This window comes from Aspergillus puulaauensis, chromosome 7 (genome assembly GCF_016861865.1).
Source record: "Aspergillus puulaauensis MK2 DNA, chromosome 7, nearly complete sequence".
In the NCBI taxonomy this organism is placed as follows: Eukaryota; Fungi; Ascomycota; class Eurotiomycetes; order Eurotiales; family Aspergillaceae; genus Aspergillus; species Aspergillus puulaauensis.
This window is the reverse complement of record NC_054863.1, coordinates 789,971-813,082: the sequence shown is the minus strand read 5'-3', so window position 1 is coordinate 813,082 and position 23,112 is coordinate 789,971. Positions and strand designations below refer to the sequence as shown.

Sequence of the window (23,112 nt, the reverse complement as noted above, 5' to 3'; positions counted from 1 at the left end):
AGCATCAGCTCTGACCGCAACAGCCGCCGAGCTCTTTACCAGCGGCATACAGCAGTGTCTTCTCGGATCGATCTTGATCGGCAGTTGTCCGACAGCGAGCCCCGCAAGATGCTCTGGACACGGGCGAATCCTCCACGGCCTGTTAATTCAATTTAGTGAGCCAGATTGCCTTAATCCCAGCAACTGCGAGCCGGTTCTATCTTCAATGTCCGGGCCGACTCCGGCTTTAAGGTTGGCGGTTGTTTGCAAGACTACGGTATAGAGTGCATTCAGGAGGATGTTTCCAGGTTTCCAATCTTCTTGGCGATCTCGACGATCATTACTTGCGTTCACATGGTATGACCCGACGTTCTGGCGGCAGTCCCTGGTCTGGTCCCTGTCTCGTGGGAGTCTGACAGCAACTCCACGCCTGCAAAAGAAATCCGGACCGGTGAAAGTCAATCTTATCTGATGAGAATATCCAATATCCAACCTGCATCCTTAGGTGCGTCCCGATGGCAGCGAATTGGTCATCTTCGGCGTCGATTAGAGTCTCGACGTCTCAATATCGTAAACCCTGCAAAACTGATGCGGAAAACGAACTCCGATGCCTAACTAACGCTGTAGCCTTCCTATGACCCGTGTAACTGTAAGCAGCATCTTCCGCCTCTGGTGCGCAGGGCTCGTTAAGGCATTCCCTTTTAGGAGGGCTACATGATCTGCTGCATCCCACGACCCTAGCAGCAGTCCGGTATACGGGTCGACCCACTCACTGTCTTAGTATGGGGCTGCAGAATGGATCTTGCTTTTCGAGATAAGATTTGTCCTTCCCAAGTAAAGCCTGCCGAGTTGTCGATCGGTTTAGTCTCTTGAATTCCCTTACTACCGCTCTAGCCGGCCCCCTGCTATGCGGCGTGGGGTTAAGTACACTGTCGGCGGTTTATCTCCCGGATCTGGTGGGATATGCAATGAAAACGCTATGATCAAGTAGTTCGAACTCCCAACGTGAAACAGATCTGTTAATCCTGCCCCAGGGCTATGATTATTCAAAGCCTATGACTTGCCAACACCCACAGCCCGGCCCACCGACCTGCAGGCCGAATTCCTCCCAAATTAAAGCCCCGACGGACGTTTATTTTCTTGTTGTGCATGGAATGGTTTCGAAGTTTCCACTGAAGGCCTGATTACTGTACAGCTGCGTCTAGACGGTGGTGCATGCTGTATGCCGCTGTCATCTGCAATCGGCAGCACCAGTGCAATCCCTGCTGTCAACGCTATGATAGATTAAATGCATTAGCGAGTGTTAGCTGCAGTTACAACAGATTAGTATATGGTTTCGCTACGTAGGAAGACCGTTGAGCGTTATCGGCCCTGAAGATAAAGATCCACGCCAGTCCATGGACCATCAGCTTAATAATAGGAGTGTACACTGCTTCGAGGATATTTGTTCCAATTGCCATGAAGAATGACATGCTGCTGTCCTCAAGAGCCTTAAATCATACGGCAGTAATTCACATAACAGAATAATACAGTATATCCTTATCAACCACAACCCTCCAAACCCTCCAACAAATGCGCATCCCCCTCAACCCCCCCAATCCCCCTCTCAACACCCCGAATCAACTCTACATACTTCTCACCCCTCGGCTCAACACGGAACCCAAAGGCCGTCGGATAAGTGAGGATCCCCGGTGTCGGCCTAACATCCACCTCAATCTCCACCCCGTCCTCACCAACCGCCTTCCTAATGTTAAACACAGCCAGCGAGCGCGCGATGTTCAGGTACAGACCGGCATCCGCGAAGAATCGGCCCGGGCATATCCTACGCCCATACCCAAATATCTCCCCTGCCGGATCTGGCTCGTTACGAGGCGGGAGGAAACGGTCTGGGTTGAATGAGGACGGGTCCGGGTACACGGCTGGATCGTGCAGGAACGACCATACAGCGGGGAGAAGGGTTGCGTTTTTCGGGATACGCATGCCATTATACTCAACATCCTCTGTTGTCGTGTGTGGGAAGCCCATAGGCGCAATGGGCCACCAGCGCAGGGTTTCTTTTACCAGGGCATTGATGTAGGGCAGGTTCCTGCGGTCGTCGAAGGTTGGTAGTCTGTCTGGACCGACGACGCGGTCGAGTTCGTCTTGGGCTTTGCGCTGCACGGCGGGGGATATGGTCATTGCTGCTGTGAAGGCTGTTAGGGAGATGACGACTGTGTCTGATGCTGCGCCGTAGAGACTTGCTGCGGTCCAGAGGACGGCGTGCTCGTCTGTCCGGCTTAGGGTGCCGTTGTTTTCGTGCTCGAGTTGTTGGATGAGTTTCGATACGTAGGAGGGCTGGTGGGCACCGGTGGCCATCTGCTGTCGGACGAATTGGTATGGGATGTGTGCTGTGTTCTGGATGGATTTTCGCCATTTGCGAGCTGTCTTCTTGAATCCCGCACCGGGGAGGATATCAGGGAGATATCGCAGAGCAGGGAGAACATCAACAGCCCACGCCATCGGCACAGCGGCCTGTGAGAACTCGGTCATCATTCTATCACTCAGGCTGACCAGTGGATCTGGCTCGTGGGGTTCAACGGTGTACCCGTATGCCATTTTCAACACGGTAGCGCCAGCGGTCCTATCAACTCACATTGTTAGCAGCATGGTGTATTCAGGTGGACGAATCTCACGTCTTGAAATGCTGCAACCACTTCTCCGGCTCATTCAACGCACGCATAAGCTGTCGGTTTACTTCAACCTCCTGGATACCTCGAAATTGCGCTGCAGAGACCGCAGTCCCTAGCTCGCGGTGCAGGAACTTGCGATACCGGTGGAAGGTCGGGCTGGAACTCTGGCACAGGACGATGTTCTCATACCCGCATAGCTTGTTCGCCATGGGCATATCTGGTCGGCCGGATGTTTTGTTTGAGTGCCCGTCTAGCAGTTCATGTGCTGTTTTCTTGTCGTGGATTAGGACCAGTGTCGTGCCGAGAACGGTCACAGAGCTGATTCCGCCGTAGAGGTCTTTATGGGCCAGCCAGTGATGGAATTCGGGCACGCCATCTGGAGGGAAGTCGTTCAGGTTGCCGAGAATAGGAACTGGTTTCGGGCCAGGGAGTTTTGGATGCTTTTGAGTCAGCCGGTAAATGAAGTAGGCGACTAGGGCTGTTATGCCAAAGAGAACCAGGGCCATGTTTAATAGTCTTGAGAGCCAGCTTGTCCTTGCAGTGCCGCCGATATCCCCTCGTTATTAATACGAGCGGTGCTTTGACCCATCTGACCTCACGTAGCGTCAGGATCCTGGACGAGGGGAAGATGGCCTGGCCGGTCTCCGATTCGCTGATGCTCACGACTAGGATGGTTGAGATGGTTGAGGCGCAGTTTGATCCCTGTTCAGGAAGCCTATGGAGCTCTTCTGACAGCATGTGAAGATGACGCTATGTGCGTTATTGGATTATGATATTATAAGCTAATTTACGCTGTATACCATTTATCAGATGCTCATACTGTATAATCCTGTTAAACCCGCTGAAGCCTCCACTGCATCATATTCTGCTGAGAGCCAGCATCGACAACATATCCCCCAGTCTCCTTATCCAAAGAAACACGTAAAGAATCCAGATCATGGTCCAGGGAGCATAAGGGAACCGGCCACGCCTGCGAAGCCGTTTCATCATCCCAGTACGCGGAATCCCCAGAGCACAGATATATCACCCCGCGAGCCTGTCCGTACGGAGGCTCGAAAACGACAAGAATCTTCCCGTCATCGGATATATTCAGTAAGGGATCGTGACAGTGCGCGAGAGGGAGATTCTCCATATCCCAGCGGTCTGAATCCGAACAGTCTTCTACCGACTCTGCAATCCCCGTTTCGAGATAGCTGGTGAGGAACTGTATCCGCCGGGCTGGGATGCGCTGTATAACATCGACCACCCCGTCGCTTGATATTCGGCCAACAGCGTACTTATTCTCGCACGTCCCCGGTCGAAACAACGCAAAGAAATACTTTTCAGTCTGGCACGTACACTCCTCTCCCGGTCTTAGTCGGGGGGACTTGACCAGCCGCATTCCCCGGAGAGACATCCCATCTCCTAAACTCTCCTCGACATCTCTCGAATCCAGGTAAACATGGCGCAGCGCAACCTTCCAGAACTTGAATTTCTGCGCTGCACTCAGAGATACTTTTGGACTGGTACAGCTGCACTTCCGGAAGCCAAGATACCGCACATAAGACCCCTCGACGCTATCAATCTCACAGCGCAACAACTCATCGTTCTCTTCGAATTCCACACTCTGGATTGAATCCAGGATGTTATCACTGACATTGACTTCCACAAACTGCCGTGCCTGCTTCCCTATTCGAGACTGAATGAGATAAACGTGTATTTTCTGCCCCAATCCAACCGCAACCAGCCCCCCACAATCCGACAGAGCAACCTGTAGTCGCGCAAATGACCGCGCGCTGAAGAAGGCCCGGCTGTGCGTATTATGGCCCATCACTTGCTTCATTGCATCCGCGGACGGGAATATCGATGGTGACAGCTGTACCTGGCTGCCTTTGGACATGGACATACCAAGACCAGACGAACCAGGAGAATCTAAGATAAGTGCCATCCCACGCACACGCGCAGTGGTCTGTCCACCATGCCGCGATCGCACAGGGATCCTCCCAATCCTGCCCGTTGGCGATATTGACAATTCGAGCGACGTGTTAAACTGTACACCATTCCGGATCCCAATGAGATTGCGGCGACAGACGCGCTGGAATAGACGCTTTAATTCCTCATGTGTGGTGTGGTTGGTGAATTCGAGCCCTGGAACGGATAGGAGTTTATGACGCAATAGATGCGCGTTCTGGGCTGCGCTTCGCCACGTTCGACATGCTAACGACGCGCAGTGGTAGGATTCGAAGTCGAGCAGGAGCAGGATCGATTGGAGGAGTTCTGGGGGGAGGATTGTCATTTCTGCAACTCCTTTTGTATCTTGTATGTTTGCGGTCGTGGTTGGACAGTTATGGGGTTGTGTTGTTGATGGTGTTTGTTTGAGCAAAGGCTCAAAACTAAAAATTCAAAACTCATCAGTGATTTCACCGGAAGCAGCGGGATGATATAAATATGAATCCAAGGTCCTCAGTCACGGACTGGCTGGTGGTCTGGGCTTCGGGGGAAACTCGGCTGTTTCGGCGTATCGCTGTTCAGTTGTGGAATGTAAGTAGCACCTCTAAGTCAAAAAATAGGGTTAAGTATAACTGTAAATCCTACTGGGTAATAGTCGTGATATAAAGTTAGATTCTCGGCTTCTTGACACGGCCGCTGATTGACGGTATTTAATCGATCATCCCCCCACCAGTCTTCTAGCTGAGATAGACATGAGATATTATCATGGATTCACGGCGAACTCCGAGAGCCTCATCCATTCCTGAAGCACGCCATAAACAGTGGGGGCGAGGGATGTGCTTGTGAACTGACTATTGACCACAGCTACACAATGCTTCCATCCCTAATATCAGAGGATCAGATATTTTTGAGATACCGGGACATACTACCACTTACAACGTGATGCATTGGAATATCCCCTACATTCCAGTGTCCTAAGGATAACTGCTGAATACAACTTTATGGCCTACGTATGCATCATGCACGAGATGCACAAGGCACACAATCACGCAATTATAGCGCCAATGAGAATAGGTACCCGCGTAACACCAGAATCTCGAAAAATATAAAGCGCCGGATCGACCGCCGAGTCCGACAAGCTTCGACAAGCTTCTGTTTACATCTTGGCGCGATGGCCGTTGAAATCGGGAAATCGAGCGCGGTGAACCTGTCTCCCCCAGACGAAGTCGAGAACGGGAAGTCGGATGAGAGAGGACGATCCGATGGCCAGTCGACGTTCGGGGAATTGGATTTCAACGAGTACACGCAGGGAGGCCTCGGTCGGCATTTGGGCGTGTTTTCGACGATATTTCTCATGTTCGTTTCGTTTGCCTTTGGTGTTTTGTCTTTGGTTGAGAGTGCTAACTGGTCAGTGTCGGGCGTATTATCGGGACGGGTATCTTCTCTACACCCTCTTCCATCACAAGCAGTGCTGGGAGCGTTGGCGCTTCGTTGCTCCTGTGGGTACTTGGTCTGCTCCTGGCAGGATCTGGCCTTGCGGTGTGGTTGGAACTGGGATGTATGATTCCACGGAGTGGAGGAGAGAAGGTCTACCTGGAGGCTGCATATCGGCGACCAAAGCTGCTGGTTACAGTGATCTTTGCAGTGCAAGCCGTAGCTCTTGGATTCACAGGTACGTCTCCTACCCTATAAACGTGGCCAGTATTGAGAAGCCCAGCCCAGGGATGCATCGTCTTCGTATCCAACATGGTCCTCGCATCCGGAAAGGAAGCATCCGAATGGGAAGAGCGAGGCATCGCAATCGCAGTGATCAGCTTCATAACCCTCGTCCACGTCTTCCTCCCCAACTGGGGCGTGCGCGGCATGAACGCCATCGGTGTCATCAAAGTCATCCTGCTGCTCTTCATCGTCGTCACCGGCTGGGTTGTTCTCAGCGGCCGAGTGCACAGTGTCCAGGACCCCTATGCCAGTTTCCACAATTCCTTCGCAGGCTCTGCGACGAGCAGTAACCTGTACGCGACGGCGCTGTTCAAAGTGCTGAACTCGTTCAGTGGGTATGTACCCCCTCCAGCATTAGTGTCTCTGTCTTAACACCATCAGCTGGTCCAACGCTGCATACGTCCTCAACGAAATCCACAATCCAGTTCGCACGCTCAAAATCGCGGCCCCGACTGGCCTGGGAATCTGCGGCGTGCTGTATCTCCTCGCAAACGTCTCCTACTACGCCGCTGCAACCCCCGAAGAAATATCCAACAGCGGCACCACAGTCGCCTCATACTTCATGGGCAAGGTCTTTGGATCCGCCGCCGAGCGCGCCCTAAGGTGCCACCCCTTCTCCCTACTTCTCCTTCACAACTAATAAAGACAGCGTCCTCGTCGCAATATCCGCCTTCGGCAACGTCATGACCGTAACATTCGCGCAAGCGCGCGTAAACCAAGAACTCGCCAAAGAAGGCGTCATCCCCTTCCCCACATTCTGGGCCTCAAGCTGGCCCTTCGGCTCGCCCTCTTCAGGGCTGCTCCTCCATTTCATCCCATCCCTAATCGTGATCGTGGCCATCCCCTTCGGCGATGCATACAACTTCATCCTCGATCTCGAGGGCTATCCCAGCAGTATCATCAACTTCCTCGTCGTGGCTGGGATGTTCTACCTGCGGTGGAGCGAGCCGAACGTCCCCCGCCCGTTCCGGGTGTGGTGGCCTGTTGCGGTGTTTTTCATGGCCGGCCAGGCGTTTCAGGTTGTGGCGCCGTTTATTAGACCGCCTGGGGGGAAGGGGGATACGAGTTTGCCGTATTGGCTTTATCCGGTTGTGGGTATTGCGGTGCTGCTTGCGGGGGTGGTGTATTGGGCGGTTTGGCAGGTCCTCCTGCCTTGGGTTGGCCGGTATAGACTACAGCCTGAGCATGTGGTCTTGAAGGATGGGACGACTGTGGCTGTTTATCAGAAGAAAGGGATTAACTGACGGGGATTTTGTGCTGGTACTGTGGTGAAGAGTTGATATCGTGATGTGTGAAAAGGGCATCTGGTTATCCCAATACTCCTCTTCTCAACAGTTACTTTGGGTTATGTGCGTACATATTCCCCTGATGACAGTTCTCACTCACATCATATCTGGCTCATTTATATTGCTTGACTAGTATTAGAATGTAGAACGAGACGAGATGTGGCGACCAGTGAAATGTCCTCCACAAGGTCATGAATATTCAAATGCATAAAGCTCAACCTCGTAAAACACAACAAAGACCACCTAGCTAGATATTGAACCCAATGGTTTCACGGGTTGTATGGCTCATCAACGTCGGACACGGGCTCTGAAACGAAACAGGGACCGGGATCTGAAGCCCACAATGAAGCAGCATCCGGATGGCGTGAACGGCATCAGAATGTCCAGAGGAGTGTCCAGGAGAGTGTCCAGAAACAGGCTGCATGGAAATATGCGTAGTCCGGCGTTCCACTTGTCTCCAAATAAGCAGATCCCGATGCCTGATGATGCATGATAACCGTTGACACTAAAGCAACACGGGACATCTCGGAAAACAGACCACGTCCATATGGAGCTCGATCCTGAAAGTGATTCTGCAGCGGGATCTGCACGCCTTGCCGGAGTCTTGAGTCTTGACCCACTGTGTTGTATCAGACATGAGGCCAAATCCCGGGGATCTCACGCCATCGCAGACACCGACGGCCAAATACCGAGTCGGACATCCGACTTGGCCGGATATACAAGGATGAAGTATAAAGGCTGGACAAAATCGTGTTCTGTGTCGTACTCATCAGCAGTTCTCAGCTTCATTATCAAAGCCGCAGTAACAACCATGACTCCCGTCAAGAAGTACAAGGCCGCCGCCGTCAACGCCGAACCAGGCTGGTTCAACCTGGAAGAGTCCGTTCGGAGGACCATCCACTGGATCAATGAAGCCGGAGAAGCCGGTTGCAAGCTGATTGCCTTTCCCGAGCTATGTACGGCCACCACTGTTGAACACCGTCGAGTATTACCATATCTAATCGTATAGGGATCCCCGGCTACCCGTACTGGATGTGGAAGGTCAACTACCAAGAAAGCCTCCCACTGCTCAAAAAGTACCGCGAGAACAGCCTCCCCTCAGACAGCGACGAAATGCGGCGCATCCGCGAAGCCGCCCGCGCGAACAAGATATACGTCTCGCTGGGCTACTCCGAAGTCGACCTGGCGAGCCTGTACACGACCCAGGTGTTGATTTCGCCAGCTGGTGATGTCCTCAACCACCGCCGCAAGATCCGGGCTACGCATGTTGAGCGTCTTGTCTTTGGCGACGGGACGGGCGATACCACCGAGTCGGTTATCCAGACTGATATTGGCCGCGTTGGACATTTGAACTGCTGGGAGAATATGAATCCGTTTATGAAGGCCTATGCGGCGAGTCAGGGTGAGCAGGTGCATGTTGCTGCTTGGCCGTTGTATCCTGGTAAAGAGACGCTGAAGTATCCCGATCCGTATACGAATGTGGCGGAGGCGAACTGTGATGTTAGTTTCACTCACAACGTTTATTGCTTTGCTAATTGGTAGCTTGTTACTCCTGCCTATGCCATTGAAACCGGCACCTATACGCTTGCGCCCTGGCAGACCATCACGGCTGAGGGCATCAAGCTGAACACGCCTCCTGGAAAGGAGCTTGAGGATCCCAATATCTACAATGGACACGGCCGGATCTTTGCTCCGGATGGGCAGAACCTGGTTCCTCACCCTGACAAGGACTTCCAGGGCCTTCTCTATGTTGATGTATGCACTTGAACCTTCGCCTTGAAGGCAAATCTAATACTGCTACAGATCGACCTCGATGAAACGCACCTCACCAAGTCGCTTGCTGATTTTGTAAGTATACGCGGTTCAATGGTGGCCAGCTGCTAACATATCAGGGCGGGCATTATATGCGCCCAGACCTCATCCGCCTCCTCGTCGACACCAACCGCAAGGATCTCGTCGTCGAAGAAGATCGTGCCAACGGTGGGCTCAAATACACCAGGACCGTCGACCGAGTTGGTCTCTCGAAGCCTTTGGATCTGGCCAATACTGAGCAGGATGAGTAGACGCGCATCTAAACTAGGCCACTGATGTACTTTAAACACTCCACTCTATAAATAGCATAGTGAAATCATGATGATAGATTCAGTAGCAACAGGAGTACTACAGCTTCGCCTTCTCGCCACTGTCCAGCTCCCTCCTCTCCGGCCCCCCACGGCTGCCATCTCCCCAGAACGCATCCTCACGATGCTCATACTCCGTGCGGAACCGCCACTTATTCTTCAGATGCGGCGTCAACTGGTTATTCCACGCGAGACCGAGATACTTGCTCAGCACGGGCAGGAACTTGAAGGCACTGTTCTCGTTAGCATCAACAACTCATATAAGAAGAGAACGGCGAGAACGTACTGTCCACTACCCCCACCAGCAATAAAGATATTAGTGAAGTCCGGATGCGAATCCATAATAAAGTCGCCCGTCGGCGTATCCGTATACCAACACACAGCCGCCTTCTCAAACTCCCTATCCCCAAGCTCAGGCAGCATCTCGCGCAGCCCAGCACGCAGTCTCTTCTCCGCATCAGCAGGGACATAATCCGTCCTCACCCTCGGCGGGATCAGCGGCGGCGACGACGAGGCCTTATTCCCCAGGATACTGGTCTCCTTCGCATCCAGCGCCCTCGTATACCCCCACCCGTGCACCGCAAACTTCAGCATCTGCGTCTCCTCATGTGGCGGGAAATTGAACCACCCCGTCGACGCATTCGAGTAGATCGGCAGATCCTTATACTTGACCATCTCCGCCGGCGTGAGCCGCACATACCCAAGCACCTGCGCAGTCGCCAGCGCCGAGTTATACATCGGAACCAGATTCGAGATCCACGCCCCGATTGAGAGGACGAAGTGGTCTCCTTCCACTGCTGTGCCGGCGAGAGTCTTGACTGCTTTGATACTCTTAGATCCGTTACTGTTATTGTTAATGTTGGTGCTGCCGTAGTCAAGACCAACAACCGTCCCCGCCGGCCCACAGATAAACGAAACCCCAGCCTCCAAGCAATCATCCCTCAACTGCGCCGTCGCCTTACTCGCATCCGCCCAGCCCGCCTGCAGATTCAAATACCCATGAAACGGATCCCCGCCCAGCGGCCCACTAAGCACGGGGTATCGCGCCTTCGCGTCCTGCGCGGACTCGATCTGCGACCAGGGCATGCCGCGGCTCTGCAGCGCGGCACTGGTATTCTTGATCCAGGCCTGGCCGTGCGAACTTGTATTCCCGGTTAGAATGTATGGAGAATTGTAGTAAATACCCTTGTACCGCGGCAGTGTGCTCCATTTCTGATACGCCTCGTAGGCGATGTCCATGTAGTCCCGGTCTGCGTAGTCGAAGCGGATTACCCGTGAGATGTCGGTTGAGGAGCCGTTTGGGACCTATTCTTCTCATCAACTATTCTGGCTCCTTGGTTAGGAATGGGTTATGGTTATGGCTACCGGCGGCATATGTCTGTCCAAGACGATGACATTCTTGTAGCCCTCCGAGGCGAGCTGGTGCGCGATGGATAGGCCGAAGATGCCGGCGCCCACGACGACGATTCTGCTGTTCTTGTCCTTGGCTTTGGGCATTTTGTTTGCGACGATGGTGAACAGCGTTGTTTCAATTCTGGAGGGGGGTAAATATCTTATCTGCTCCGCCATCGGCCGTCTGTTCTGTTGTGTCCGGTCTCCACCGTGTGGGGTCGGGGCATAACCGTTTCATCCGCTTATGTGCCAGCATTTGTTATTTGATTGGCGAATGGTGACTTGCTTATTATTTGTTCGTACTTTGTATATTCTCTAATGGAACATACAATATTCGACTAGGTGCTCGTCTGTATTCTCCACGGCATTACCTATTAAAATCACTATGCAATGCCGGGGATTCTAAAATCTAGAACCCCATAGCTCATTCAACTCTTTCCTTTGAGTGGAAACTCCGGCGGAAGTATTGCACGATGTAGTGCAGGCGGCGTCCGGTGTCGTTGGACAATAGAAATGCTAAGCTGCACGTCTATAGAGGGGGACTGAAGAATGTCAGACGAGACTGAGCCGGTTCCTCCCGGCCGTCAACAACGATGCCATCACGGCTGCATCAACCGCTGCCCGCATATCATAACTCTCGTTACTTAGAGCAAGGAGCTGTAATCAGGACAGTAATGTTATATTATGGGATGCTGTTCTACAGGATATAACTCTGCTGTTGTTGACTGTGAGATATGTGGCGGGAGAACGCTACTCGACGTGCATGCAATCGATCAATGCCTTATATCGAGGAATTCTCGAATTTTCCCAATTTCAATATTACGCCACAGGAATCTCATTCTAACAGCAAATCCAGCCTCGTCCTATCCAGTAAACATAATCCAAGCACTGCTTTGAAGCTACCCTAATCAGGGTATGAAATATCCACCTCTCAACTCGAGCCTCACAAAACTGGCGCTGACACATATTAAGAACATCCAGAGCCTCAAACCATGCAGGGGAACGAGGTCCGAGCCCGGTGCCCACTTAGTCTCAGACGACATGCAGGGAATTAAGGTGTGACTAGGGCTATTCGGCCGTGCTGGCCGCAATACCAGGCAGTGGCTATAAGCAGCACAGCCCTCCAGCAGTTCAGGTCTAGAGCCCGGCAACGTGGGTAACATTGTGGCAGTGCGCTAGCTAGGACATCCACGTGGTCTGGTGTAGTCTACTTGAGTGGCTCCTGGTTAGGGTTCGTAGGTGGGTAATGCGAGTACAGCATTTATCATTTGGGAAGGTGAGAGAACGAGTGACTCGGTTGCAGCTTCCTTGTAGACAGACATCAGTTACCAAGGCAGGAACATCCACTGCACCTTCTAGATACAGCTCCTTCCACTTTGATATAGCGGGTGATCGCACCTTCCTGATACTGCAATAGTAACAATGTTTGACGAGGAAGGAGCAATGGACGGCTGTTCCTTCCATTTAAATTCAACCGTCGTTGGCCCATTCCTAAATGAGCCACGATTGTGTATCAATGGTTGATGGTACCTACATATGATGAATACCCAGAAGACCAGCTTCAATACAACTTGCATTACCGAATGGAGTGGTACAGATTACATCCTTTATACATGGTTCCTTCCTTGAGCTTTACTGGTCCGTCGTGCCTTCCTCTAGTTGCGGAGGTCCCTATATTCTGAGGAAGAGCAATGAGTTAGTCGTCCCTTCCTATAAAAGTAGTACTTGGTTACTTCCAAAGAAAATGCGTGCCCCTATATGGAAGTCACATATAGGCAGTGCGATTGAACAGAGCTTACGTGATTACCTACAAGCAATTCCATATTCCAAATACCAGCTACTGCGCCTCGATAGATGACAGCCACACTCATCTTTGATCCATATAGAGTCAATGATATTCCAAATACAAGAGACCATACACCGCTCTATCCATGAGGGTAAGAGTATTGCTGGGATGTCTCCACTGTGGCAGGCTTGGCAGGCAATACGCATACGCATACGCTCCAGCCAATCGCGTCTGTGCGTGGAACATGAGAGCATGAGCCAAGCTTTATACGCTCGATCGATGTACGGACGGAATACGATGGCAGTCAAGACTGGTCGCTGCGCCTCCCATCCGTCCTGCTATCAGTATCCATGTATATAAGGGTTGAATCTTGCAAATAGCTTTCAGCACACTACTCCATCTACAGCCACTACTCTGATTTACCACTCAGCTCAATATTAAATAAATTATAATGGCATCACTCCTCGTCATCGGCGGGATCCTCCTCGCAGCCAAATACGCCGACGAACATGCAGAGAAGAAGAACCGCCAGCTCGGCCCAGACTCGGATAACTACAGGGATACATACACCGAGGGTGCTAGTATTCCGTCCAAAACTTCAAAACGGGACAGGTTCAAGCCTAAATACTGGCACCCGCGGAGAAAGGCGAGAGACACCAACCAGTCCGATATCTGCGAGGCATCGCCGCCTCCTTATGCGGAGCTTCCAGCGGTATGTTGCCTATATGGAATAGACACAACGACGTTCTGACTTTTTGTAGTACCGCGACCTTGAGAAGATGGATGACGCCACTGAGTTGGATAGCAGTGAGGTTGGGCATGACCGGTTGACGGTGCATGAGGCTCCTGGGACACCGCATGAGGAGCGGTATATTAAAGACCGTCTTCCGGAACTTGCTTAGGCGTCATTATTTCTTTTCTCCCTTCATGTGGTGTTCTGGATTTGGGTAGGGCAGCGATGGTTTCCTGGTTAACCGTTTTATGTATTATATGCTACTTACGATATTAATTACCTTTACTATCTTACATCTTTAAGCTCTGCACCGGTTTAGGCCCGTCCAGCTCGGCAAGCCAGCCGAATGTTAAATGGATTAGGCTTGTTCTGACGCCCGGTAGTTCGGTATCCCCTGAATACTCTATGGCCGCAGCCATCCGTGAGACGCTAGTAGTCCGGGGTTGGACGGCTAACTTGCATATCTCCGGTTATGGGGCCTGATTCTTTAATCTACTGGCTGAAGATGGAATACCAGAACTCTGTTGAGATGGGGTGGAGGAGTGAGAAGGTGACTGCTACAGCTTGGGCAATATCCTAATAGGGCGAATTGGAGTAGTTAGTGTTCCTTCAGAATATGAGGATGTATTGTTTGCCGTGAAGAGCGGTGAAGAGATATACGAGGTGGCTTAATGGTCCAGAGAAGCAAGAATGTATCATGACATACAGGCATCTACCTAACATATGACTTGGTGAGAGTCAAGAGCGGTATGGAGACGATGTACATATTGCATGAGCTATAATAGACTGCCGTTCCTGAGTGTCGACTCGTGACTCTAGAACGGTTCTTGTCAGCTCATGCAGGCAGCGCATTTACGATGTTACATTGTCAAGTGCTGACGATGGTTAATTGTCGAGACCCTGGTCCGGGGCGTTGACGGTGAAGTTGAGTGGGCTGTGCTAGCCCTAATTCCACCCCCCTCTTGTTCTGCACACACAAGACAAGCCCAATTGGCTGCCAGTTCCACGGTCCGATTAGAGTATTCCAAATTCCAGTCTTCAGCCCCCGCGGCTGAGCACAGGGCTGACCATGGCCAAGGCCTGGACTCGCATCTTAAAAGCCGAGTCCTGGCGTTCAGCTTCATGTCAAACACAGCAATAATCAACACCAACAGCACAATGGTGACTCCTGAAGAACAGTCTAAGTTTAGACCCCGCCGCCGCCATCGCAAGTCGCGAAACGGCTGCTTAGAGTGCAAGCGGCGGAGAATAAAGGTGTGCAGCCTCTTTGTATTATCTGATCCAGCTAACCGGCCAGTGTGATGAAATGAAGCCGTCGTGCTCGCGATGTATCTTGATGCTGCAGAAATGCATCTATCCACCAACGTCACCCACATCGCAACCCCAGGGAGAAACCCAGGGAGAGGCCCCTAAACAGCGCGATGAGCGTGCTTTGTCTCTGCCAACCCCCAGTCCACGAAGCGCATTATCGCCATCGCCGTCTTCATCGCGAGAGACATCGCGGCTGTCACCACCGCCTCATGTCGAGCCCAGCCATCACTTCAACTTCGACACGTCCGACACAGGGCTCTATCACCACTATCTGCAGCATACCAGCCGCACGTTGACAGACAACCCGCGGGATCTCCATGCCCTGCAGATATGTCTGCCGACTCTGGCGCTGCGCAGTAAAACCGTCTTCCACTCCATCCTGGCTGTCTCTGCGGCCTGCATGTGCTACGACATGGTCAACCAGGAGTTTCCTCCTGACGTCGGGGCGGTCAGCTACGTCCTGATGACGGGATACCGACACTACAACCTCGCCAGTGAGAAGTTACGAGAGTTGATATCTAGACCGAGCGCATCCAATGCAGAGCCTCTACTGGCAGCTCCTCCATTGTTGGTTCCCTTTGTCACCTGCAGCCAGCAAATCAACCACTGGGTGTCTAGCAGGATGGACGGCCAGCCCTCGCCAAAGCTCCTATCCACCACCCCAAGGGACGTGATCATCATATCTCGGGTCATTAGAGCAACAATACATGCCTTGGAAGCTGATACCTCTCCCATTGCAAGTCCACACCCCATCAACACTGAAGAAATCGACTCCATGGACGACACACCATCAACACCACCATCGAAGCCACCACCATCCCACAACCACCCCATGTTCCACGTCATCTCCTCCACTAGCAAACGCGCCTTCTCAACCCTCCAAAACCGCATCGACTCGGCCATCTTCTACTCCTCCAGCCCTAAATCCATCCCTCTCCGCCTGCGCCGAGGCCTTCACCGTCCTCGAAACCCTCCGCTCGGCCGTCTTCCCAGCCCCAGGATCCCCCCCTCCCAACCTCCCACCGTCCATGACAACAATCCCAACCCTCCCCCAAGTCCCCCGCTGGCTCCACGCATTCACAGCACGCCCTTCAACGCCTTCTCCGACAGAACACATGACTCGTCCGTTCCTGAGCTTCTTCATTGAAACCCCACAGGCGTATCTAGACCTCGTTCTTCCGCTGCTGGATAAACGTCTCGAAGGACCGAGTCCGCAGTCGCAGAGTCCAGCAGTTGATTCGTCGCTCGACCCTTCCCTTGACCCAAGTTTCGGTGTGGGTTCAGGTTTGGGTTTAGGGTTCAGTTCAGAGCTAAACATCGAACAAGCCCTCGCGCTAGATATCTACGCGCACTGGTCTGTGCTTATGTTCCTTGTTTCTGAAGAGAGCTGGTGGATTGGGAATCTGCCCGATATTACTCTGTCTGGGATGGTGAATCGGTACGGGGATGATTTTGTGCGAAGGTGGTTTCCTTCTGGGATTGGGATGGGCGAGGAGGAGTGGTGGCCGGGGAGTATGATGAGTGTTGCGAGGGAGATTGGACGGTTTCGATGATTATTATATTATATATAAGCAGTGGGTATGAAAGGCAGAGCGTGTTTCTTATCTCTATTGATTGTTTGTTATATTCTCGGATGATATTTCGAACTTATGAATTATGATTATACCAACCTCAATCTGATCCGGCCCACGTATCGTATTATAAATCTAAACTCAACAGAGGATGCTCAGCCAACTCCTGCCAAAACCCAATCTCAAAATCGAGGGCATTCTGCCCTGATAAACCAGCCCAGCCATTAGCTCCCATCTGCTCCATATCCCCAGGAGATAGGTGGCTGGAACCATGCCAAGCATCGGCAGCTACAGAATCTAGAAAAATCTGGATTGTCTGCGTTGCCTTCATCATGAGCTCGTAGTTCGGCTCGCGCGGTTGGATTATTGACCCGGCTTGTAGTTCTGCGGCGAGGATGGTGAGATGTTGTAGGACTTTAGGCTGGGGTGGCGGCGGGTCATTTGAGGAAGAGCGCTGCGAGAGCATAGCGAGGAGGAGGATTCCTGCGGCTGGGAGGCCGTAATGTGCTATCTGACACATCCGTTAGTTAATGTACGGGTAAAGGGTATCTAGATAATGGACACCTTCCACACAAGACTCGTCCCTGAGTTGACGATCTGATCACGTAGCAGAATCAGGTCGACAACAATGAGTGCCATCTCTTCTGCGATCTCAATAATCTCGAAGCCTGGCTCAGCCGGTGTCCTGAGTTCCAGCAGGCTAAGCAAGAACAGGACATGCAGGTGGTTCAGCCGTACGGCAGCAATGAAGTCTCTTTCGAATGGGCCATGGACTCGCTTCCTTAAGGTGCCGTGGTGTTGGAAGTGTATTGGGAGAGACGAGAAATGTTTCTCAGCCATTGCTTTTATCTCCCTAGTTGAGTCAGACTGGCGACTTGATATGGAGAGGCGAGGAACTGAATATAAAGAGGCCAAACTCACGACACCCGTTCAGGGAATACAGCATCATCCCTTTCTCGCTGAAGATATAGTATGTCCTCCTTCAATTTAGCACACAGCGCACTCCATCGCGACTCAGCCATAAAACTCGCCTTCGTATCAGGATTCCACTGCCAAACATCCTCCGCTTGATCCGTCCCATTCGCAGAGAGCAACCCAATATCCTCACCCGCTGGACACGACGGGATCTGAAAATAACAGAAATACTTGTTCATGCGCGGCGGCCGACCCACGAATATCGCCACGTTCTTGTCGCCCGAGTATACACGCGCGAAAAGGGCCTTGCGTAGTTCTCTGAGGAACGTCGGTGCGGCGAGGTCGCTGTTCAGCCTTTCGTGGTATCCGCGTGCGTAGATTGAGGCGATTACGTCGCCGAGTTTGCGCCATGAGTGGTAGCCTGTTATTTATTATTAGCATGTCCTCAGCTGGTATATCAAGGGCGGGAGTACTGTAGTCCCCGTGGACATAAGTATGCACGATCCAGTTCTCGTACTGAAGAAAGAGCTGGAGATCGTTTAGAATGTCCAATGAGAGGGAGATTTCGAGTGCGTAGTCTGCTGCTCTTGTGCACAGTTTCGTCAAGGTGTACCTGGTTTCCTCATCTGTGTATAGGGATGGGAAGAAACGTGTTTCTATAGCGGCGCGGGTTACAGCTGAGAGGAAGATCCCTATTGTCTCCCAGCGGGCATTCTGGTTTATGAACTGGTCACAGAACTCGGAGAAGGTGGAAGAAGGATTCACTTCTAATGGACGACTTGAATTGAGCAGGAGGTATTTCGCGTTTTGGATATGCCAGTCTGGTGGTGAAGTAGGTATACGTATAGGCAGTGGAAGGTCGATATTGTCGATGCAATGGCGTACAATGCCCCCAGCTAGGGAAAGATTTGCACCCTTTGCGAGCCAGAATTTGACCAGATCTTTCATATATTCAAGGGAGAACGAACTAAAAAGACATTTCAGGGCCTCCGCTCCTCTTTGAACAAGGAGGTCGTCGTCAGCCTGGACCCGCGAGCTCGTTGAAGGTGGTCTTTCACCACGTAAACCAGTGCCAGTGGTATTATCTGTCAATGGTATATGGTTGAAGATAGAAACCTGACTGGACGACCCAATATACCCCGGATTGGGATAGCGGCTCGGAGGGGTGATCGGAGACGCGGGAGCAGCTGAGTCTGCGTGGTCGATGTTGGGAATGCTGGGATAGGACGGAGGAGTGAATAGCCTTCGTTATCAGCATACATACATAATACAGAGAGGCCTGCGTACTGCTGTGAGGATTGCCCTGAGTTTGCTCGGGTCTTCCTCTTGAAAGGGGCTGCCCTGTAGATGCAGCTGCGTGGTCTATTGCCGCTTCTGCAGCGAGCGCACACTGGCTGCGTATGATCGCATGCGAGTTTGGATTTCCTGCACGGCTCGCATGCTGCGCGCCTGGTTCTCATATTGCTACGGGTGTTCTGATGCGGGATAAAAGTTGTGGGTATGTGAGTTGAGAATTGGAGACTCGGAGTGATGTCGGAGTATATCGGAGTAATCGGAGTATTCGACCGAAGTAGATCGGAGAGACAAACAACTGGACAATAATATTCTGTTCACTAATTTCCTTCTTTGCTCTTCTGGTGCTGCAGATATGTCGCCAGTGGTCCCTGCGGTGCATCCTCTTTATCCATGACAACCTCAACCATTCGCAGCCCTTCACCATTCTGCAATTTTTCTTCCCCAAGAACATCTTGTAATTCCCCCCAAGTCCGGACAGACGCCGTAAATGTATCTTCACCTGCCCCAAACAACCTCGGCGCTTCCAAGTATCTCCACCGGCTGATATCGTTATACACCTGGTTGCGCCCATGGATACATCGCTCAATTGTATACCCATCATTATTAATCAAAAACACGACAATGTTCAGATAATGCCTGATAATCGTCGCCAGCTCTTGCGCTGTCATCTGGAAACTCCCGTCACCGATGAAGAGGATCGTGCGGGCGTCTTTGATTCCATTGTATGAAGACGGCGTTATCATCTCTTCCTGTGCAAGTGCCGCACCTTGAGCTGCCGGCAGCATGTATCCGATAGACAGCCAGGTCACTGGTGTGAAGACTCTAGCATGCTTGGGTAGGGCCATCTCCCTCACCCCGTGCCCTGCCGTCCCGGTCTCGCCGAGGATGATGTCGCCTGGGCGGAGGAAGTTTGCCAGAAGGCACCATACCCGGTCTTGCGAGATGGCTTCGTCGCTGGAGACGGTGGAAAACGATAGGAGGTAGTCGCGTGGGAGACCGGGGTAGGGTTGGTAGGTTGCAATTCTGGAGACATCTATATCTTGAACAATCCGAGAGAGGATATATTTTGCGGAGATGTCGCGAACTAGCTCACTACCGAGTTTAATTCTCTTATCTGTGAATTCAGTAGTGAAGTCAGGACTTGGGATGTTTGAGTATCCGAACGTATTGCTGGAGCTGTGGTGTGGACCGAAGGAGAGGATAAGGTCAGCCTGGTGGATGAACTCTTGGACAGCTGGAGAGTCGTAATTCCCACGATATATTCCGTGGAGGTTTGGCAGTGTCTCGTCGAGAAGGCCTTTTGCATAGCCCGTTGTCCAGGTCGGCCACTTGGTCGCCTTGACCAGATCCTGGATATCATCCACCATCCCCATCGCCCTGCTCTCTCCATCAACAAGAATAACTGGCTGTTTCGCAGAGTAGACACGTTCAAATATTCTCGCCAGTAAAGCATCACCAGCTGAACTAGGCAGATCCTCCGGAAGAGTAATAGAAACATCAAGCCCGTTCCCATCCACATCAACATCCACCATATCAACCGGAACCTCAATATAAACCGGCCGACTCTCCACTAAACAAACCCTCAACACCTCATCAATCTGCCTTGCAGCAACCCTCCCATCCCAAAGATTCACCCGCGCAGCCGTAACCTCCGCATACATACGCGCAAACCGTCTATACTCCCCATCATTCAACGTATGATGAACGAGCCTCCTCCCCTCCTGGACATTCCTCGCCGGCGTACCAACAATATGCACAACAGCCGCGCGCTCAGTATAAGCCCCGGCAATGGCGTTTATAGCCGAGAGTTCCCCGACTCCGAATGTGGTTATGAGAGCGCCGAGACCTTTGATCCTGGCGTATCCGTCGGCGGCGTATGCGGCGTTGAGTTCGTTGGTGTTTCCCACCCACCGCAGGTTATTGGGCTTAATGTAGTCGAGGAGAGTTAGGTTGTAGTCGCCTGGGACGCCGTGGATGGAGTGCACGCCTAGTTGGTGGAGGCGGATGAAGAGGTAGTCGGCGAGTGTGGGTGGCATTTTGTGGTTATTGATATCTGGAGTTGGGGTGGGGAATGAATCTGATGGGATTATATATAAAATTGTTATTGGGGTAAGAGCTCTCTATTATGTATCTTGGCTAGAATGCATGCTGGCCTTTCGGAGAGATATTCTGTGTATCTCGTTACTCCGACAAACACGCCGATGGTTCTCCGATGTGTGTGTCAAATACTATAAGCGGACACCGGAGTAGAACCAACCCCTGCCGTTTCCAGGATTGCGTAAAATAGTGCCAATCAAAATAGAGATGCAATTGGAGAAAGTCGGCGTACTCAGCGGGATTGAGCTCTCTCCGACAGGCCGAGAAAGTACGACATTGCCAGATAAGTATCGAAGATGGCAACGAAACCAGGTATACTACTTCGCTTATTTCGAAAGTGTGTGTTCAAGTCTCTGCTCAGATGGCTCGTTTACACATATCTGATATCCCCTCCCTTCGGGCAAATTCTGCTCCCCTGCCCTTAACTGTTGCACCGGCGACATCATCTGAACGCTTCAAGTCTCCCCATACTCGTGGAAAGCCACTAGCACAGCAATGGGATCGCCATTTCAGCATAGAAAGCCGCAACTTCAATGGTTCAGCCTTCAAAAAAGGCGCCAGTCCGGTCGCCGAAAGCAAGGTCATCTCCCTAGGGACTGGACGGCCAACGGCTGATTATTATCCTTGGGGGGGACTTTCTATGCAGACTGTATCGCCTATTCAGTTGGTACACAAAGAATTTAGTAAGACTGGTTGTGATGCGGTGCAGACAGTCACCAAGCATGACAGCACGTATAATCTCTCCTTAGCCCTGAACTACGGACATGCGGCTGGCTCGCCACACCTGCTTCGGTTTATCACTGAGCATATTGAGCTTGTCCATGATCCGCCGTACCGGGATTGGAGAACGTTTCTTTCTTGTGGGTCAACTGCTGCTTTTGAAGTCGCGTTTCGCATTTTCTGCAATAGAGGGGATCCGGTTTTGGTTGAGCGGTATACCTACGCTGGGGCTCTGGAGAGTATCGCGTTGAATGGTGCTATATCATACGGTGTTGATATGGACGCGGATGGTCTGCTGCCTGATGCCCTAGAAGAAGTATTATCCTCTTGGGAGTTATCGCAGGGCCCGAAGCCGCGAGTGCTGTATACCATTCCCACAGGGCAGAATCCTACCGGATTCAGTCAACCAGAAGAACGACGGAAAGCAATTTATAATATTGCAGAAAAGCACGATCTGATAATCATCGAAGACGATCCATACTACTTCCTCCGAATGGGCCCTTGCGAGGGCGTCCATAACGGAGAGGAGACGGTTGATATATCCAGTGATATGTTCAACACCTACGCAGAGCCGTCCTATCTTTCCCTGGATACCTCCGGCCGCGTCGTCCGTCTCGACTCAACATCCAAAATCCTGGCTCCAGGCCTACGGGCCGGCTGGGTTACAGCCTCAGAACAGATTATTGAGAAGTTCCTCGCGTACCAGGAAGTCAGCACCGTGGCTGTAAGCGGGCCGTCGCAGATAATGCTGTGGAACCTCCTGGACGTAACCTGGGGTCACGATGGGTTCAAGTCTTGGTTAGTGCACCTCTCGAGCGAGTACCAGCACCGCCGCGATATTCTTCTCCATGCGTGTGAGAGATATGTTCCCAGTGAGCTGGCGGAGTGGGTGCCGCCGGGATATGGGATGTTTCTCTGGATTAAAGTGCACTGGAGGCGACATTCTGTTCTGGGTGCATTGGCTGAGGCTCTCACTACTGAAGAGATAGATTCGCAGCTCCAGGAGCTAGAGTCCCGGATTGCTACCAAGGGTCTTGAGGACGGAGTTTTGGTTGCGAAAGGATCGCTGTTCTCTTGGGATAAGAAGCCTGGTGGGCAGCTGCACTTTCGTATGACTTTTGCTGCGGCTGATAAAGAGGATTTGGAAGAAGGTGTCAGACTGTTTGCAAATGCATTGAAGAGGGAATTTGCGTCTGGCCTGTCGTAAAGTACGGGACTGGCTGGTGTATTATCTTAAACATGCAGTGTATCAGTAATATCTCCAAGACGGATTGAACCTAGGCTATGTATGTAGAGCGAGGAAAGCATAGGGTTGTGGCTACCTGCGGTATAATTAGGGCTCTTTCCAACTTCCATTGTGCAGCCATATCCCCAGCCTCGCAATGATTTCTTCTTCCGGGCTGGTCACTCCAGAATACGCAAGCGCTTATTGGGGCGTTCCTGTTGGTGGATTCTGCAGATCAGATTTCACGCGAGAGGCTGAGGCGCCGATATGACGCCGTCGAGGCTGCGCTTACGAGCCCCTCATTCAGCCTGTCGGTGATTCAGAGCACCGCAATGTCGTTACTGTCGGTCTATTGAGGTCTTCC

General features: G+C 51.9%; 10 protein-coding genes across 10 annotated transcripts; 5 read left to right on the top strand and 5 right to left on the bottom strand.

Annotated features, from left to right (window-relative positions):
• Window positions 1–1,521: 1,521 nt before the first annotated feature.
• On the bottom strand, window positions 1,522–3,154 carry APUU_70334S (cytochrome P450; the record flags this gene model as incomplete). Its single annotated transcript, XM_041695195.1, has 2 exons — window positions 1,522–2,599; window positions 2,652–3,154. The coding sequence occupies 2 exons, from the start codon at window positions 3,152–3,154 to the stop codon at window positions 1,522–1,524; spliced, it is 1,581 nt and encodes a 526-aa protein (XP_041560950.1).
• Window positions 3,155–3,480: 326 nt separating this feature from the next.
• On the bottom strand, window positions 3,481–4,923 carry APUU_70333S (uncharacterized protein; the record flags this gene model as incomplete). Its single annotated transcript, XM_041695194.1, has 1 exon — window positions 3,481–4,923. The coding sequence occupies one exon, from the start codon at window positions 4,921–4,923 to the stop codon at window positions 3,481–3,483; it is 1,443 nt and encodes a 480-aa protein (XP_041560949.1).
• An 825-nt stretch (window positions 4,924–5,748) lies between these two features.
• On the top strand, window positions 5,749–7,540 carry APUU_70332A (uncharacterized protein; the record flags this gene model as incomplete). The annotated part of the gene is made up of 5 exons (XM_041695193.1): window positions 5,749–5,933; window positions 5,990–6,249; window positions 6,295–6,631; window positions 6,678–6,899; window positions 6,946–7,540. 5 exons carry the CDS (start codon window positions 5,749–5,751, stop codon window positions 7,538–7,540), a joined length of 1,599 nt encoding a protein of 532 aa, XP_041560948.1.
• Window positions 7,541–8,393: 853 nt separating this feature from the next.
• On the top strand, window positions 8,394–9,645 carry APUU_70331A (carbon-nitrogen hydrolase family protein; the record flags this gene model as incomplete). The annotated part of the gene is made up of 5 exons (XM_041695192.1): window positions 8,394–8,538; window positions 8,592–9,082; window positions 9,125–9,337; window positions 9,386–9,430; window positions 9,475–9,645. The coding sequence occupies 5 exons, from the start codon at window positions 8,394–8,396 to the stop codon at window positions 9,643–9,645; spliced, it is 1,065 nt and encodes a 354-aa protein (XP_041560947.1).
• Window positions 9,646–9,742: 97 nt separating this feature from the next.
• APUU_70330S (NAD(P)/FAD-dependent oxidoreductase) lies at window positions 9,743–11,199 on the bottom strand (the record flags this gene model as incomplete). The annotated part of the gene is made up of 3 exons (XM_041695191.1): window positions 9,743–9,935; window positions 9,989–11,007; window positions 11,068–11,199. The coding sequence occupies 3 exons, from the start codon at window positions 11,197–11,199 to the stop codon at window positions 9,743–9,745; spliced, it is 1,344 nt and encodes a 447-aa protein (XP_041560946.1).
• Window positions 11,200–13,331: 2,132 nt separating this feature from the next.
• APUU_70329A (uncharacterized protein) lies at window positions 13,332–13,782 on the top strand (the record flags this gene model as incomplete). Its single annotated transcript, XM_041695189.1, has 2 exons — window positions 13,332–13,592; window positions 13,642–13,782. 2 exons carry the CDS (start codon window positions 13,332–13,334, stop codon window positions 13,780–13,782), a joined length of 402 nt encoding a protein of 133 aa, XP_041560945.1.
• Window positions 13,783–14,735: 953 nt separating this feature from the next.
• Window positions 14,736–16,071, top strand: APUU_70328A (Zn(II)2Cys6 transcription factor; the record flags this gene model as incomplete). Its single annotated transcript, XM_041695188.1, has 2 exons — window positions 14,736–14,867; window positions 14,911–16,071. 2 exons carry the CDS (start codon window positions 14,736–14,738, stop codon window positions 16,069–16,071), a joined length of 1,293 nt encoding a protein of 430 aa, XP_041560944.1.
• Window positions 16,072–16,622: 551 nt separating this feature from the next.
• Window positions 16,623–18,870, bottom strand: APUU_70327S (uncharacterized protein; the record flags this gene model as incomplete). The annotated part of the gene is made up of 5 exons (XM_041695187.1): window positions 16,623–17,006; window positions 17,060–17,348; window positions 17,417–17,831; window positions 17,884–18,653; window positions 18,698–18,870. 5 exons carry the CDS (start codon window positions 18,868–18,870, stop codon window positions 16,623–16,625), a joined length of 2,031 nt encoding a protein of 676 aa, XP_041560943.1.
• A 153-nt stretch (window positions 18,871–19,023) lies between these two features.
• On the bottom strand, window positions 19,024–20,742 carry APUU_70326S (alpha-keto acid decarboxylase family protein; the record flags this gene model as incomplete). The annotated part of the gene is made up of 1 exon (XM_041695186.1): window positions 19,024–20,742. The coding sequence occupies one exon, from the start codon at window positions 20,740–20,742 to the stop codon at window positions 19,024–19,026; it is 1,719 nt and encodes a 572-aa protein (XP_041560942.1).
• Window positions 20,743–21,164: 422 nt separating this feature from the next.
• Window positions 21,165–22,730, top strand: ARO8_3 (aminotransferase-like domain-containing protein; the record flags this gene model as incomplete). The annotated part of the gene is made up of 1 exon (XM_041695185.1): window positions 21,165–22,730. The coding sequence occupies one exon, from the start codon at window positions 21,165–21,167 to the stop codon at window positions 22,728–22,730; it is 1,566 nt and encodes a 521-aa protein (XP_041560941.1).
• Window positions 22,731–23,112: the final 382 nt, after the last annotated feature.